The sequence below is a fragment of the Plasmopara halstedii genome, assembly GCF_900000015.1.
Source record: "Plasmopara halstedii genome assembly, contig: Scaffold_292, whole genome shotgun sequence".
Classification (NCBI taxonomy): domain Eukaryota; phylum Oomycota; class Peronosporomycetes; order Peronosporales; family Peronosporaceae; genus Plasmopara; species Plasmopara halstedii.
The window spans coordinates 727,504-740,879 of record NW_020187213.1 but is presented as its reverse complement, the minus strand read 5'-3'; the positions used below and the strand labels follow the sequence as shown (position 1 = coordinate 740,879).

The 13,376-nt window shown below is 42.3% G+C and overlaps 3 protein-coding genes across 3 annotated transcripts; 1 reads left to right on the top strand and 2 right to left on the bottom strand.

The window, feature by feature from the left end:
- Window positions 1-706: 706 nt before the first annotated feature.
- PHALS_05981 (uncharacterized protein) lies at window positions 707-1,140 on the top strand (the record flags this gene model as incomplete). Its single annotated transcript, XM_024723315.1, has 3 exons — window positions 707-750; window positions 817-942; window positions 1,008-1,140. 3 exons carry the CDS (start codon window positions 707-709, stop codon window positions 1,138-1,140), a joined length of 303 nt encoding a protein of 100 aa, XP_024574304.1.
- A 196-nt stretch (window positions 1,141-1,336) lies between these two features.
- On the bottom strand, window positions 1,337-1,604 carry PHALS_05980 (uncharacterized protein; the record flags this gene model as incomplete). The annotated part of the gene is made up of 2 exons (XM_024723313.1): window positions 1,337-1,454; window positions 1,540-1,604. The coding sequence occupies 2 exons, from the start codon at window positions 1,602-1,604 to the stop codon at window positions 1,337-1,339; spliced, it is 183 nt and encodes a 60-aa protein (XP_024574303.1).
- A 2,684-nt stretch (window positions 1,605-4,288) lies between these two features.
- On the bottom strand, window positions 4,289-7,984 carry PHALS_05979 (hypothetical protein F444_08978; the record flags this gene model as incomplete). Its single annotated transcript, XM_024723312.1, has 11 exons — window positions 4,289-4,371; window positions 4,439-4,488; window positions 4,801-5,126; window positions 5,195-5,272; window positions 5,347-5,478; window positions 5,551-5,614; window positions 5,686-5,828; window positions 5,895-6,083; window positions 6,143-7,710; window positions 7,778-7,793; window positions 7,853-7,984. 11 exons carry the CDS (start codon window positions 7,982-7,984, stop codon window positions 4,289-4,291), a joined length of 2,781 nt encoding a protein of 926 aa, XP_024574302.1.
- Window positions 7,985-13,376: the final 5,392 nt, after the last annotated feature.

Sequence of the window (13,376 nt, the reverse complement as noted above, 5' to 3'; positions counted from 1 at the left end):
GTGGCTCACATAATACAGATGTTCCAAAGTTAACGTCCTTAACGTAAACTTAACGTAACGATGGGATCAAATTTTTTTTACGGGAACTTCCCGTCCCTTAACGTCCCCATCCCTACTAAGAATCTCTGGCGCGTTTGACAATCCCCAAAGCCCAAAGCATTGCCAGCTATTTTTAGAGCAACGCTCTCAGAGTATCCACCACATTGACATATACATCATTATTTCTAATAATTAGCTGATGATCATCAGCTTGTTCAAGAGCAACGAACAACGTGCAAACGACTATGCTTTGTATCAGCTATTCCTCTTAAAGAATCGCTGATTGCGCCGGAATAGTGGGTACAATTGGCCTTTTCGAAGCATGCGCGGCTCGACGGTTACCGATATCCTTCTGGAACAGAATGTCGGCTTTGAATGGAAATTTTCTTGCTAATTTGTTCTTTGCACAAAAGGAATCGTATACTTTACTATCTTGAGGTTCATTGACGTATGACGCGATTTGTCGGCAGCCAGGTCAATTTCAAAAACTAGGTCGAATATATGAAACACTCCTCAATTTGGGGACTTCCTGCTCAGTGAAATTCTCCGCATCACATCAAGTCGATCATCTAGCAAAAACTAAAAAATCGAATCGTGGGGATAATGTTTCAATTCCTCACACTAAGACATTTACAAGTATCCTCAACGACAGACTTATCCACAACGGATGATGAGCTCATTCCTACCGTTACAACAAAGCGTACCAAATAGGTATTTTGCCGGTTTGGAGTCCAATGCAAACATCTCTAATGATAGCATTTGGGCTCAATGAAATAGCCTGGGATGCGGGAGAAACATCTTGCCCCTAGGACTACCATGGTCGCTTCATCGTCAAAACTTAAACTTTCTCGCCATATATTCATGCATCTTTAGTATTCTGCACGGCTGGTGCGCCACACTTTAGTAAGTACCGTAATATGGCACCAAAAATGGATCATTTTTAAATCTTTAGGGTGTGGTTCTTATAGTTGCGGCTTGCATATGCCTATTCTCACCGGGAAGGGATCTTGCTTAGAAGATTACGACACGTTGTTGCTTGAATACATCCTACTACTAATTAATTTCTTTGGAGACCTCAGTGTACAGCTGCGATCTACTTGATTTTCATAAAAAATTATCTCACCAAAGATAATTTTTTATGAAAATCGTCATATCCGAGACAGCAGCTACTTGCCGCTTGTGCCTTCCAAACTTTGCTCAACGCACTCAGAAAGTTATTGTTAGTTATTTTAAACAACCAATGACCTGAACCAAATCTAATTTAGCTTCATGTTCGCGCCAAAAAGCGCTATTTTTTCTAGTTGATACGGATAAATAGATCATCAGTACAGAATGACAAAGGTGTCTCGCACAAACTTTTGCTCGATCCGTGAATGATTGCGTTCAGGAGGAAGAGAGTGCAATTATAAATAGGTCTAAGGACAGACAATATTCCACGCTGCCAAAATCTTCAACATTTGCAAAAAGGTTCAAAAATCCTTCGACTCTTGTCCAGGGTACCCTTCACAAGGCCCACGGATATCGTATCCGTTTCCATTTTTGGCAATTTTAAAGCCTTTCCACATTGCCTGCTATTCCAAGCATCACGTTTCGGACGTAAGTGTGCGGCGCTCCTAGACAGCCAACAACTCTGAGCTATATAATTAGGGAGTGCAGCTTTATTCGGGGAATCTATTGCTCTCAACTGCTGCAAAGAACAATCACGTCAGCTCATTCCCAGTGGGCAACTCTGCTCCTACTGGAAATCGACCATTTCCCACCAAGCGTTTGCCAGTCTACCGTGTATTTGATCTTAACGCTTCCTATATTTCAATAAACAGAGAGAAGGAGTGCAAATTATTGGTATTGCCGCAGATATAACCTCTGCGGGTACCATGGCGCTGCTCGGTAGCGTAGCGAGTATATCTCTTCCTTTCACTTCCAGCTTGAGGGGAGAGGGAAGGTACTATCGTATGGAGAATCTTCGAACGGGTGTGACGTCAAAAAAGAGGCTGTTACGCTCTCACCAACGCCTGTTTAAATTCATGGTTGTGTCTCACCCGTGCACTTTCATTTAGCTAGCGCCTCAAGGGGAGCGGTTAACGTATACGATCCTTAGGTAGTCAGTTAAGGTATCCCCTCGCGACCCACTTAAATAAGCATCATAATAAGCGTGTCTAGTCGTCCTCAGGACAGATAGTCAAACAGCTTTTTTTTATCCTACAACCTTATTAAGACTCGGTTGTCGAATACTGAATTAGTGCAACCAAGTGCAGTGGGGTTGTTGTGCGCCTCGCACAGCGCCAAAGCTTTGTCGACACGAAACGCGCTAGCAATCGCAAAGAGAACGGCTCGAACGCCACGCCCAATGAACATTAGAATTATTCAACACGACAGTAATAGTGAGAGCATTCATTCTTAAAAACCTTTACGTCGCATTCCATGTCGCTAAATGCGTGTCATGCATCAAAAGTCCTTATCATTTTGCTAGATGGTTTGTTGTGTTTTTCGGAATTAATTCTTTCACTGACGTGAGATTTGGAGCTGGGAAATATACGATTTTTCAGCTGGGCCCCTTTTTTACAACTGCATAAGAACCGGTTTGACGTTTACATGCCTGAGAGCAAAATTAATACAGCATACATCGTAGACAGCATATATATACTTTCACTTTATCACTCATGATCATGTATGTATGATCAGTGGAATGACTTAAAAGATCCATAATCGATTCGAATCCACTGGCAAGAAGATTGAAATTCCTTTTTTGTGAATTCTCTGCTGATTGGATAATGCACGCGATAAGTGTGGTGAAGGCGCTCACGATGATCTACTTTCAAGTTTTGGAGTTAGGTATGAGCGATTGAGGCGAAATTTTGGTCATCGACTCCATTTAAGGCAGAATAACGAACGCATACATGAACATTTTTAAATTGGACCGCGTTCGGGCGCTGGCTATCGCTGCAATTGAGTCATTTCAATGACTAGTGCAAGGCAAACATTTAGGTACAACAAGTCTAACAAGTCGGCAACCTTGATAGCTTCGAAGTCAATGCGAATAGCAAGATAACAACCTCAGCGCGATTCGGACATGATTTGATTTTTATCATATGACTTACGGGATGCCTGCTGAAAAGTTGGAATAACACGGCTCTCGTAACGAAAAGCGTAAATCTGCCGTCAAATGATCGTATATGGAGGTCTGATAGAGCTACTACCCACTTGCGTTGCGTTGGGATATTTAAACACACTTTACGATTTGATGATTTATAACTGTAAGTAAAAAAATCCGTTATGCATCAACTACAAAACCCTTCATGATGCCACAAAATCGAATGAAGCGAGCAAGATGTGCTGTACAGGATTAATGGTCGTTGCGTTCTTGAATGCATAACCAAGTTTCGCGCGCTCGTAGAAAGGAATGAAGCAAGGCATGAAGCGACACTTCTAACAACAGACCGTCAGCAAAACGATCCAATATTTACGTGGGCGGCAATATACATCTAGTCCCATAACCGGCATTTGTGACAAGAGATTTTTAACGAGTTTCACATCGATACTTAATTCCAATAGCTTCACAAAGAGAGCTGTTATCATACACAATTAATCGGTAGCAGCTGATGCAAGAATCAACCGTTAATAAACTATCAGGGTATGCAAGGCTTCCTCACTTAAGTAATACGCTATGTAGATAAATGAGGAAGTTAAGGAGCTCGGCAAATTTTAGTATTACATTTATTGACTCTTATGGTTGCTGTATTGTCTGTCTGTTTCGTATTAATTTTACTGTTGCGCACTTCTATCCTAGTTTTGTTGCGTTTTTATTGCACCCCGTTAAGAAGATGATACTGAAACAAAGATACGAAAATCGAACAAGATATTCTACACTTCATCGTTCAACAATCTTACATACACATAAAAAGCTAATTCTATCTTCCGAGCTTTTATAATAAGGCTGTCTAACATGTCGCATCACTTTTGATAGCAATTCGACATGTTTTGTTTCTGCTACGCTAACAATTTGCCGCTGAAATGCCTTAAACGTGTCGTCAAAAGTGTTCGCTTGACACATTGCAAAAGGTTGAGCAATTAACTCCTGACCGATCAATTCACCATATTTTAGCACAAGACCGTAATAATGGACTAATATCTTCACTTTACTGTTACTTTTCAAGATATACCTATTCTGATTCTATAAAGCCACTCCACTCTGCACAAATACCGACTTGAGTTGGCAAAGGTGTATTGAACAGTATCAAGTCTTTTTACACTAGCGCTGTTGATGCTGTAGCAGTTGCTGCTGATGGTATTTGACGACAGCGTCCACATCAGCTCGCAACCTTTCCAAATTTGCTGAGAATTTAGAGTTCCAAACATGAATAATTACATTCGAATGATACAATCGCATAAAATGACTTACCAGGAGCAGTAAAGCGATACCGAGTTTGGAACAGCGTGTGACACAGGCAGCTGCAGGATTCGCACCCCCCACAATGAGCACAGCGAAGCGACGGTACACATCGACATTTAAAATAGCTGCGCACAGACTGATACCGGCGCGTGGACGGCAGAATACCTGTGTGACCCTCTGAACTCAATATTTTGTCGTAATATGTAGCGATGGCACGTGGCTTAAAATGGTGTTGTTCCGGCTGTGAGTGACATCGAAGGCATATACGAAAAATGGGATACGCCATGTTAGGTCGGCATCGACGAGAGTAAACTGTACAGCCAAGGCATTGCTTGTATAAGTTGGTGATCTCTCGTTGGCAGATACCGCACACATAGTTTTCAGACGTGTCCGTGGGTGGATCATGCAAATCAGCGTCTACTGTGCGCCACATGCCTTCATCGTCGAACACATTGCGGAACTCTTCGCTATCATCTGTGCTTGATAAACCCAATTCATAGGCCTCTTCGACAATCGCGTCGAGACATGGTAGTATCGATTCCAGAAAAAGAACCATCTGAGCTTGGCGCTGCGCTACAACTCCACGATCAATAGGTGCTGGCGATGTAGCAAACGATAGCAGCTGGGAGGTGCGTGAACGTCCCGACGTCAGCGCAGAGCGTAAGAATTGTCCAGTGCGCACGATTGCTACTCCACACTGCGTCAATGCCAAACACAAACCGATCCTGTCACTACTTGATAACAGACATGAAAGAAGCTGCGCACCTTGGCAGCTTCCACAATCGCACGGCGTGGGTCAAATACCCATCCATCGGGACACATACTCGCGTTCTTCATGGCAAACTTAAAAACATTTAGACCAAAAAGATCAGGAGGGATTGACGACTACGGTAAACAAGAAAAATTTCAAATCATACCCAGCACTCTGTAGAAATACCGCGTTGGGAAACACCCTGATACACCCACTCCCACGAAAGAAAGACACACGGGGCATTGACCGATCTATTGGTGCTATCTTTCTCGACGACACGCCAGAAATGTTGACGGCCCTGAACGACCAAACGTAAACCAGCGCGTGATATTAGGGCAAATTTTTCATCCAAAAGACGCTTTAAACGCACCTTGTTGACATGAACAAATTCTCCTTCTTGTAATAGCACAGTTGAAAATGCAAAGCCTGCTGATCTGTAATGGATGCTCACAACAATCAGATACAAGTCATGAGCATCTGAAGAATGAGCGTGTCGTAATCATACCTTAGAGCACGAAGATGGGCATCCAAAAGCATAGTTTTTCTTGATGCATCGTATCCTGATCTGTGTAAGATAATGTCGAAATCGGCTCTGAATTGCGGCTCAAAACGCTCAAAAATGACTAGCTCCAGAGATCCTACAAGCACCTACACATCACCGAAAACACTGTTATTGCACAAAACGAATCTTCAATGCCCTCTTGCGGTACAAACCTGATATGCAGTATCAGTGGTACCGTTGCCAGGATCAGCTAATGAGCCCCGCGCCCCAGGAAAGTTGAAATGTAGTCGTGGACTTGAAAATTTGTCATGCCAGCTACTCTGAGGCAGATATTGCAACAAGCAGTGGATGCCACCAGCGAAAACATCCCATTGAAAACCCTTGATGAGGTCGTTATAAAGCTGTAAAAAGCACAACATGATCAGATGCAGCCGTTTTCACACGTGGATAAATAACATGCCTGTGCGCAATACTTAGCCAAAACCAAATTATTCAGAGCAATAATATTGTCGGAGGCCACAATTGTAATCGTCTTTTTCGTGACATGGTCCTCCAGTACCACAACGTCCTTTCCGGGTACATTTGATAAATACTTCTCCAGATACGAGTTAAAAGAGGCCATGGACAACTGCAATTTTCCGACAAAAGCCAGCTCCGGTATATCCGTCTCACTATTTCGCCTAAATTGAAAGTGGTCGAAAGCAAAGTGCGTATCATTCCCGCAGCACTCGAGAATAAACGGCCAAGCCCAAATATACTGATTTAACTCGCTTCCCATACCTTTAACCACCAAGCTTACATCTGGTGACTCGAAGCATCGAAAAAAAAAGTCAATTTCTCCTTGGTACAGCTTGATAGTCTTTTCTATAAACACCGGCGAAAGATCGATCCGAAACACATGATTTGCATCATCCGAGTGGCAGCGGAATCGCTCGTAAATCTCTGCTGGAAACGTCGATGGGTTACGCCACGGAATATTAGGTGCATGGCGGCGAAGAGGAAGTTGTGAAGGAGGCTGGGATGCAACTTGGCTTTGAATTCCATCACTTGCACTCTTAAAATTTTGTACCACGCGATTTCTTGAATTTAAATTATAAGAGCCTGACGATAATGCCAAATCAGCTGCTTCACTACGATATGGAGTACCAAATTCACGTTGGAGTAATGGCTGGCCTTTTTGCTGCGGTAAGTGCATACTTGATGTCATTCGCTGATTACTTTGTGCAAGCGGTACATGGCCCATCGGACGACTTCCGTGAAATTGTTGCGTCATCAGACCGGAGCGAGAAATTTCCTGTGTTTGGTGCGTGTTTGCGATCGGAAAGTGAGGTGACGAAAACTCGTGACGAGGACGAGAATTATCGTTACTGAATTGGTTGGAAGCTGGAGGTCCAGAATACTCGACGTGACCTTGACGTGCCATTTGCATCGTTGAAGACGGTGGTAGGTTTGATTGAGGTGCCATGCGAAAGTGACTACCTTGCTCTCCATCGAAACCTCGCAACGGCCAGCGAGCAGCAGGGGATGTTGTTGATGACGGGGGGATGTGCTCCTCAGGTTTAAGACGCGAGCTATTACTTGTATTCGCACTGCCGCGCGGTGTCATCTGATCATTGTCCACAGGATACGTTGAGTTTTGAGATGGATAAGAATTGATGTCATTGGATTCTGTGCTGCTGTCAACCTGCTTTCCATTAGTCGGTGTTGAGCGAAGCTGGCCAATACTGTCTTCATCCGCAGAGTCTTCTTGCATCATCCGCTTGATTCCTATTGCTCGTCCTCGACCTCGACCTCTTCCTCGACCACGACCTTTCCCTCTTCCACGTCCGCGGCCACGTCCAGAAGAGCTCATAACTTTTTGTATAGGATACTGTCGTCGTAGTTGCAATCGATCGGACTTTTCCTGCAGAACACTTTGTATCTGTGTCGCCAGTAGAGGAAAGTCGCCACTTCGAAAGACAGGACCTTTGGTCTGCTGTTTCTTGGCATATGTTGCATAACATGAATGACGACAAAAAAGATTCCCATCTTGAGGTGGAAGCGAAAGGTTAGCACAATGTGCATGGTAATGGTTACTGCAGTTCTTGCAGCGTACCAAGCGGATGGGTGTGCTGGTTTCCAATCCACAGAGGACGCAGCGTTGCTCAGTAGTAGATGGGGATCCTGATACCTGTTCTATCTTCTTACTGTCTTCTGCAACCGTACGCAAGGGTGTATTGCTACCTTGATCAGGTGTCAGCTGGCTTGAGAGTAAAGACGTCTCACCCTTGGACGGTGTTGTGTCTTGTGTGCGAGTGGTCATGTGGATTTTTGCTACTCTCTTCACTCGCTACAATGAAACTAATCGTCACCAAATCAGAGGCAATGGACAAAAGCCCAACGGCGACGGAAGCACAAGGGCAGCAAAAGGAAACGAAGAGTGCCGACGCGCGTCGATCTACACTGGATGTGGGGGAATTGGAATCGGTCGTACTAAATGCGAATTTCGAGATAGTGCAGCAAAAAAAGGCGACCACACAAATCTATTGGGAGATTTTACAAGCAGCTCAAGCGGAATGTAACTTTATCACCCAGAAGAAACACTTGTAAATAAAAGAGAATAAATAACCTTACAGAGCGAATTTTGCTGTTCCCTCAAGCTATTGTCCACGTCACAATGCTAGTATTTGTATGTCTCTAGTTTGTGCATTTTTCTCAGTGATTCAGCAATTGCCGAGATGACGATTTAAGCCCTCAAAAAATCATTTTATAATGTACTCAACAGAGTTCAGAAAGAACATCCAATTGTACAGTAAACTGTACAGTGTCAGCACTTCAAAAAATAAGGTCCGCAAGTCTGCTTCACATTACAGCCGCAAAGGTGCGTTGGTAAAGTGCCGAGCTAAGTCTGCATTTTCCTGCATTCAAAGGTACGGCCCACAAGCAAAGCCTTTAAGGCTTTCTTTTTACACTGCCGTGACTCTGTCCACACACCTTATGTGGTATCTTCAAGATTTAATACAATGAAACTTAAAACTTTTTCGCAAATCTTGAGCACCTGCTAAATCGTGTGCTAGTGGAAATCTTGTCCCGTTGCCATATTGTTGGTTTGTATACCGATCATGACGTGCTGGTGATTATTGTTCATGGCCAAAATTGGAGCTTGATCAGTCGGCGGTTTCAAACAGAAAAGCCAATTAATGAATAGTGAGAACCGCTTTGATTGTCTAATCCGATTACAAATTCCGGCTATTTTATAGAAATTTAAAAGAACATCTGTGGCGTAAAAGTTATATTGGCACGTACGTAATGTTGTTTATTCGCCAGCGAGATGTCTATATCGGTCATGTCTATCCTTACGACTTTGCGGGATATACGATCGTTGGTCGTGAAAATCATCATGAAACGAGCTAAAATATCTTGTGGCAGCATATATTAAGCACAGACTTTGGCCTCACAGAAAACTACTTTTGTTTTAGAATAAGTAGTTTTGATATCTCAAATACCCACCTGTCACATCTAGCAGATACGGTAGATACATACCAATCAGAAGGGAAAAGCACAGTCCAGGTATCGGGATAAGGCAAATGATTGTGCAAGAAAGCTGATTGAGCACCTGTCACTATCCTCTACTCCATCTGGCTGCACTGGCTCTCAAAACGTTTTGTATATTTTGTCTGAGTATTTGTGACTTCATTTTGACACCCAACCTGACTAGCTCTAACGCTTAGCAGCAATGTGTGCAAAACATATGTCGCGCGGTCTGTTTTCACATGTAAGATGCTGTTTGTATGTATTGATTTTGTTCAGTTTGTATTATGATGGCTATCATTAGAATTTACCAGTGTTCAAGTCAGTCCAATTAATACTACAGACAACAACATCAACGGATGCCGCTGAGTTGTTGGACAAATGTCGTGCCTTCCCAAGCGCGATGAGGCGACGAGCAGTTTTTCTTCTTGTTTCGCGTTAAAGTTTCCCCTTACTGAAGCGTTTTTTCTAAGCGAGTCTGATATGTACGAACAAAATGAATTAAAGACAGAAGCCTGTAGCACAGTAATTATCTTGTAACTAAGTGCTTGATTTTGACATTCAAGCCACGCAAATATACGGTACAAGGCTTCAGATCATGTTTTACACTACTTTTAGGGCTTTGTCACGGAATTACTGTCAGGCGGAGTCCTCACAATATCTGAGCTAAATATATCAACATTGCAGCACTATCATGAAACCATTAAGCTCATGCACAGATACTACAACTTAGATAGCTTGCGCATTATGTCGTATGTATATGAAAAATGAGTAAGGGGTGTTATAGGATTGTTTCTGTTTCTTCGCGCTTAAGTCACCTTTTGAGGGCTTTTTTGTCAAACGCTAATCCCTTAACATCTATCGGATGCTATGACATCAGACTTTTGGAAATATTCATGAGGCAAAAGTCGGGCATACTTCGACCTCACGTCGAGGCTTCATCATCAAAAATTATGTAGACCAGATTTTTGCTTGTCGCACGATGCATATGGGGAAGAAGCGACATCATCCAACTGTTTGTGTGTTATGGTGAACAGTCTGAGGAAAGATTCCAAATACAGCGTCATGAATGCTGAGATCTTCGTAGATGTTACATTATGAACATCAGTTACACAATGAATGCGGTATATAAAAATTCAATCTTACGAGCAAAACAAAACTTGAGGCTAGTATTCATTTGAAAGAATTACTCAAACAAGCCTCACCAATACTTAACTGGTATTCTTGCTTGTTTGACTGCCGAAGCTCAATTGCGCATTTTAAGGTCGCGCATTCAGCGGTTTGAAGATTTTCAATTCAAGCCTGAAAAAATATGTGGCTTCCTTTCCAATCTGGACATGTTACCCAGATGCTTCCAAGCAAACGCATGAAGTCCGCCCGATTGTGAAGCTAGGATTTAGCATTAACACCAAGAATGTGTCGCCTTGTCGTGCACAACCTCCCAATCAAAATAACTGTCGCGTCCTTAACCACATTTGTAGATACCACTCGCTTTTGAGGTATCGATTTCTGCCGTAGTGCAAGTGTTAATGTTTTGGCCAGGTTGTAATTATTCCATTTTTGGTCTGAGCAATGTCGATCATTCTCCCTTCTTGGTGACCCTCCATGTGCCAACGTAGCCGCTGAAAAAAAGCAAATACTTGAAATACTATAAGACTCCTTTTCTACAACCGAGACATCATCAGAACAAAGCCCTTCAAGAACCAAGGGTAAGCAGTTGCTTTAGGTGTCTTAAAGAAGGATAAAAAATTGGCGATCTGAATTAGAGGATACACAACCACAAAACTCATCAAACCGTTTGACAGCCTGGAATTTTGTTGCTGCTTTAGGCTGCAACAGATAAACATGTTCTGGTGTAACCGTGTTACATGGCATCTCGTCGCCATCCCCGTTAACTAGAATGCACCATGTTTCCATTTCGTGTCTAAGAGACCTATAGACAAGTTTGTAAGAAAAAAACGAAATTGCGGACCGCTCGTAGTGGATAGCGCTGCCTTATCCAGTCCCATTCAGCTAATGAAACTGGCAACAGTAACCCAAGATCTGTGAACTTTGTGCATCTGGAGTATCTACTTGCTCATCACAGACTCTGGGCAGTTTTTTTATAGGCTTTCAGCATGGCATATCGTACCGCCTTTTTTATCGCATCAACGTGATCTTGACAAAAGATGAATTTATGCGCAGGCCGAACTGGATAAATTTGTTCCTCTGATGAATAGAAAAATGCAGCAAAATTATCAAAAAAAATGACAGCCCATATACCAATGTGGGAAGCGAGCAAAAGGGTGGCAACCCTTTGGCTAAACATTCGACCATGATAATTCGCATTCTACAGTCCACATAAGTGTTTTTCCTAGTCGTAGGGCGTACGTTTTTACCTCCATCTTTAAAAAGGTGTAATGATATGCAAACAAAAATTATCAGTATGTTTAAAACCTGATACGACGGGCGCAGAAAAACAGGTCAAAAAGGTTGCTCTCAAGTAATATGAGTGTTGGCAGCTCACAGCTTCAAGTCTCGCTCTTTCCTTTTGGCTGCACTCATCTTGTTAGTAATAGTTGCTTCAAATCACCTTTTGGCACTTGCACTTTAAGATACTTTTCTCCGCATAGCTGGAAAAGTACTTACTGTTTCTAGTAAATTACAAAATTTCAGGACAAATGCTAAGAACTTCCAGGAGAAGAGCGGTTTACATGATTTTTCTTCAAATGCACTTTACCAACCTACCTGTCTACCTGCAAAAAATTCGGTTGGCTCTTCTCTTGCGATTTGCATATTGCGTGGGTTCATCATAAATAAACTGCCCACTAGAGCTTGAACATCCTTGTTGTTACTATGCTCTTGATGTCATACTCACTGAATGTATTCTGACTCTTTCTCAGCTTTCGGGAAGAAAGCGCATAAAGAACCGCTTTCTATGTTGTAATTGGAGAAAAAAAGTCATAAGAGATGAAATTTGTAGGTTTGAGAACACAGAAAGAAGTTTATTGAGTTTGCATTTTAGACTGCAAAAAATGTATCTTCCAGTACTAAATTCTGGAAGACGATGATAAAAGTTTGGTACAGAATGAGGAACACGAGGAAGTATTCAACAATTACTACTTGAAGCACACCCAGCACTTTTGCTCAGTTATATGAGAAGGACGAGGTCGTATGGGCACGACTCGATACATTTAAAGTCCATATCATTTTTTCTCAAGGAATGAAGCAAATACGATTGAAATACAGTGAAGTTTTACAGTTTATAGGTTTTCATTTATAGCTTACCCAGTTGGAATCTAGGGTACGAGAAAATTTCTGTGAATAAAAATTTAACTTTGATGAAAAATTTCTGTGGGTAAACCATTAACTTTAATGAAAACTTTCTGTGGTGAGCAAAAAGCCTGAGATCAAAAATTAAGTGTAATATTTGAAGATGATCCCTTTCAATCGCAGGGTTTCCGAAGGTATGAGGATTGTGGCTGTCGTGATAAATAAGCCTCAATCTGTGGCTGATGCTTTAATGGTAGCTTAAGCGAAGCCTACTGGTCATTGAAGTGCCCTTTTTGCATACACGTTGAATGTTTGTATAATGAGTTAGCGCGCCATATCCACCCCTTTATAAAGTATCTCATCTAGCTCGAGCTCTATCTAACGCGTACTTTCCGACGGTTCATCAAGCGCACTATTCGGAGCTATGCCGTGGCTACTAAACCTTGTCTAGTCTTGAATGCCCATACTTTTGTCACGGACAGAGTTCAGTATCACGAATTGATTAAAGAAATTGTTTCTTATACTAGCTATCGGCTCACGCCGAAAGCCAATAGTTCGTGGCGTTCCTACGAAGATGCCGCTCTTTGTGGATGTGACCAATTCTAACGACAAGCTGTGTAAAATAAATGCAAAGAGGTGTAGCATCGTAATATTGTTCCACCGGTGATTGATTCTAGATCAGGGCTGATGCTACGCTTGACGTTGGGTTGATTGTAAATGGCTATTTGAAAAAAAAAATCCCTAAAGAACGCACGTCAAAACTCAATGAACTCTTCCTAAAGCAAAACAGCGATGAAGGTTTGCTACCCAGAGAAAGAATTGAACTGACCAGACAGATTTATTGTGATTGGCAGCATACCGCTGGATAATAGTTTTTTACAGAATTTCGCGTCTGGAAGTTGTGGATCCTTCCTTCAAAAATAGTTTAGTAT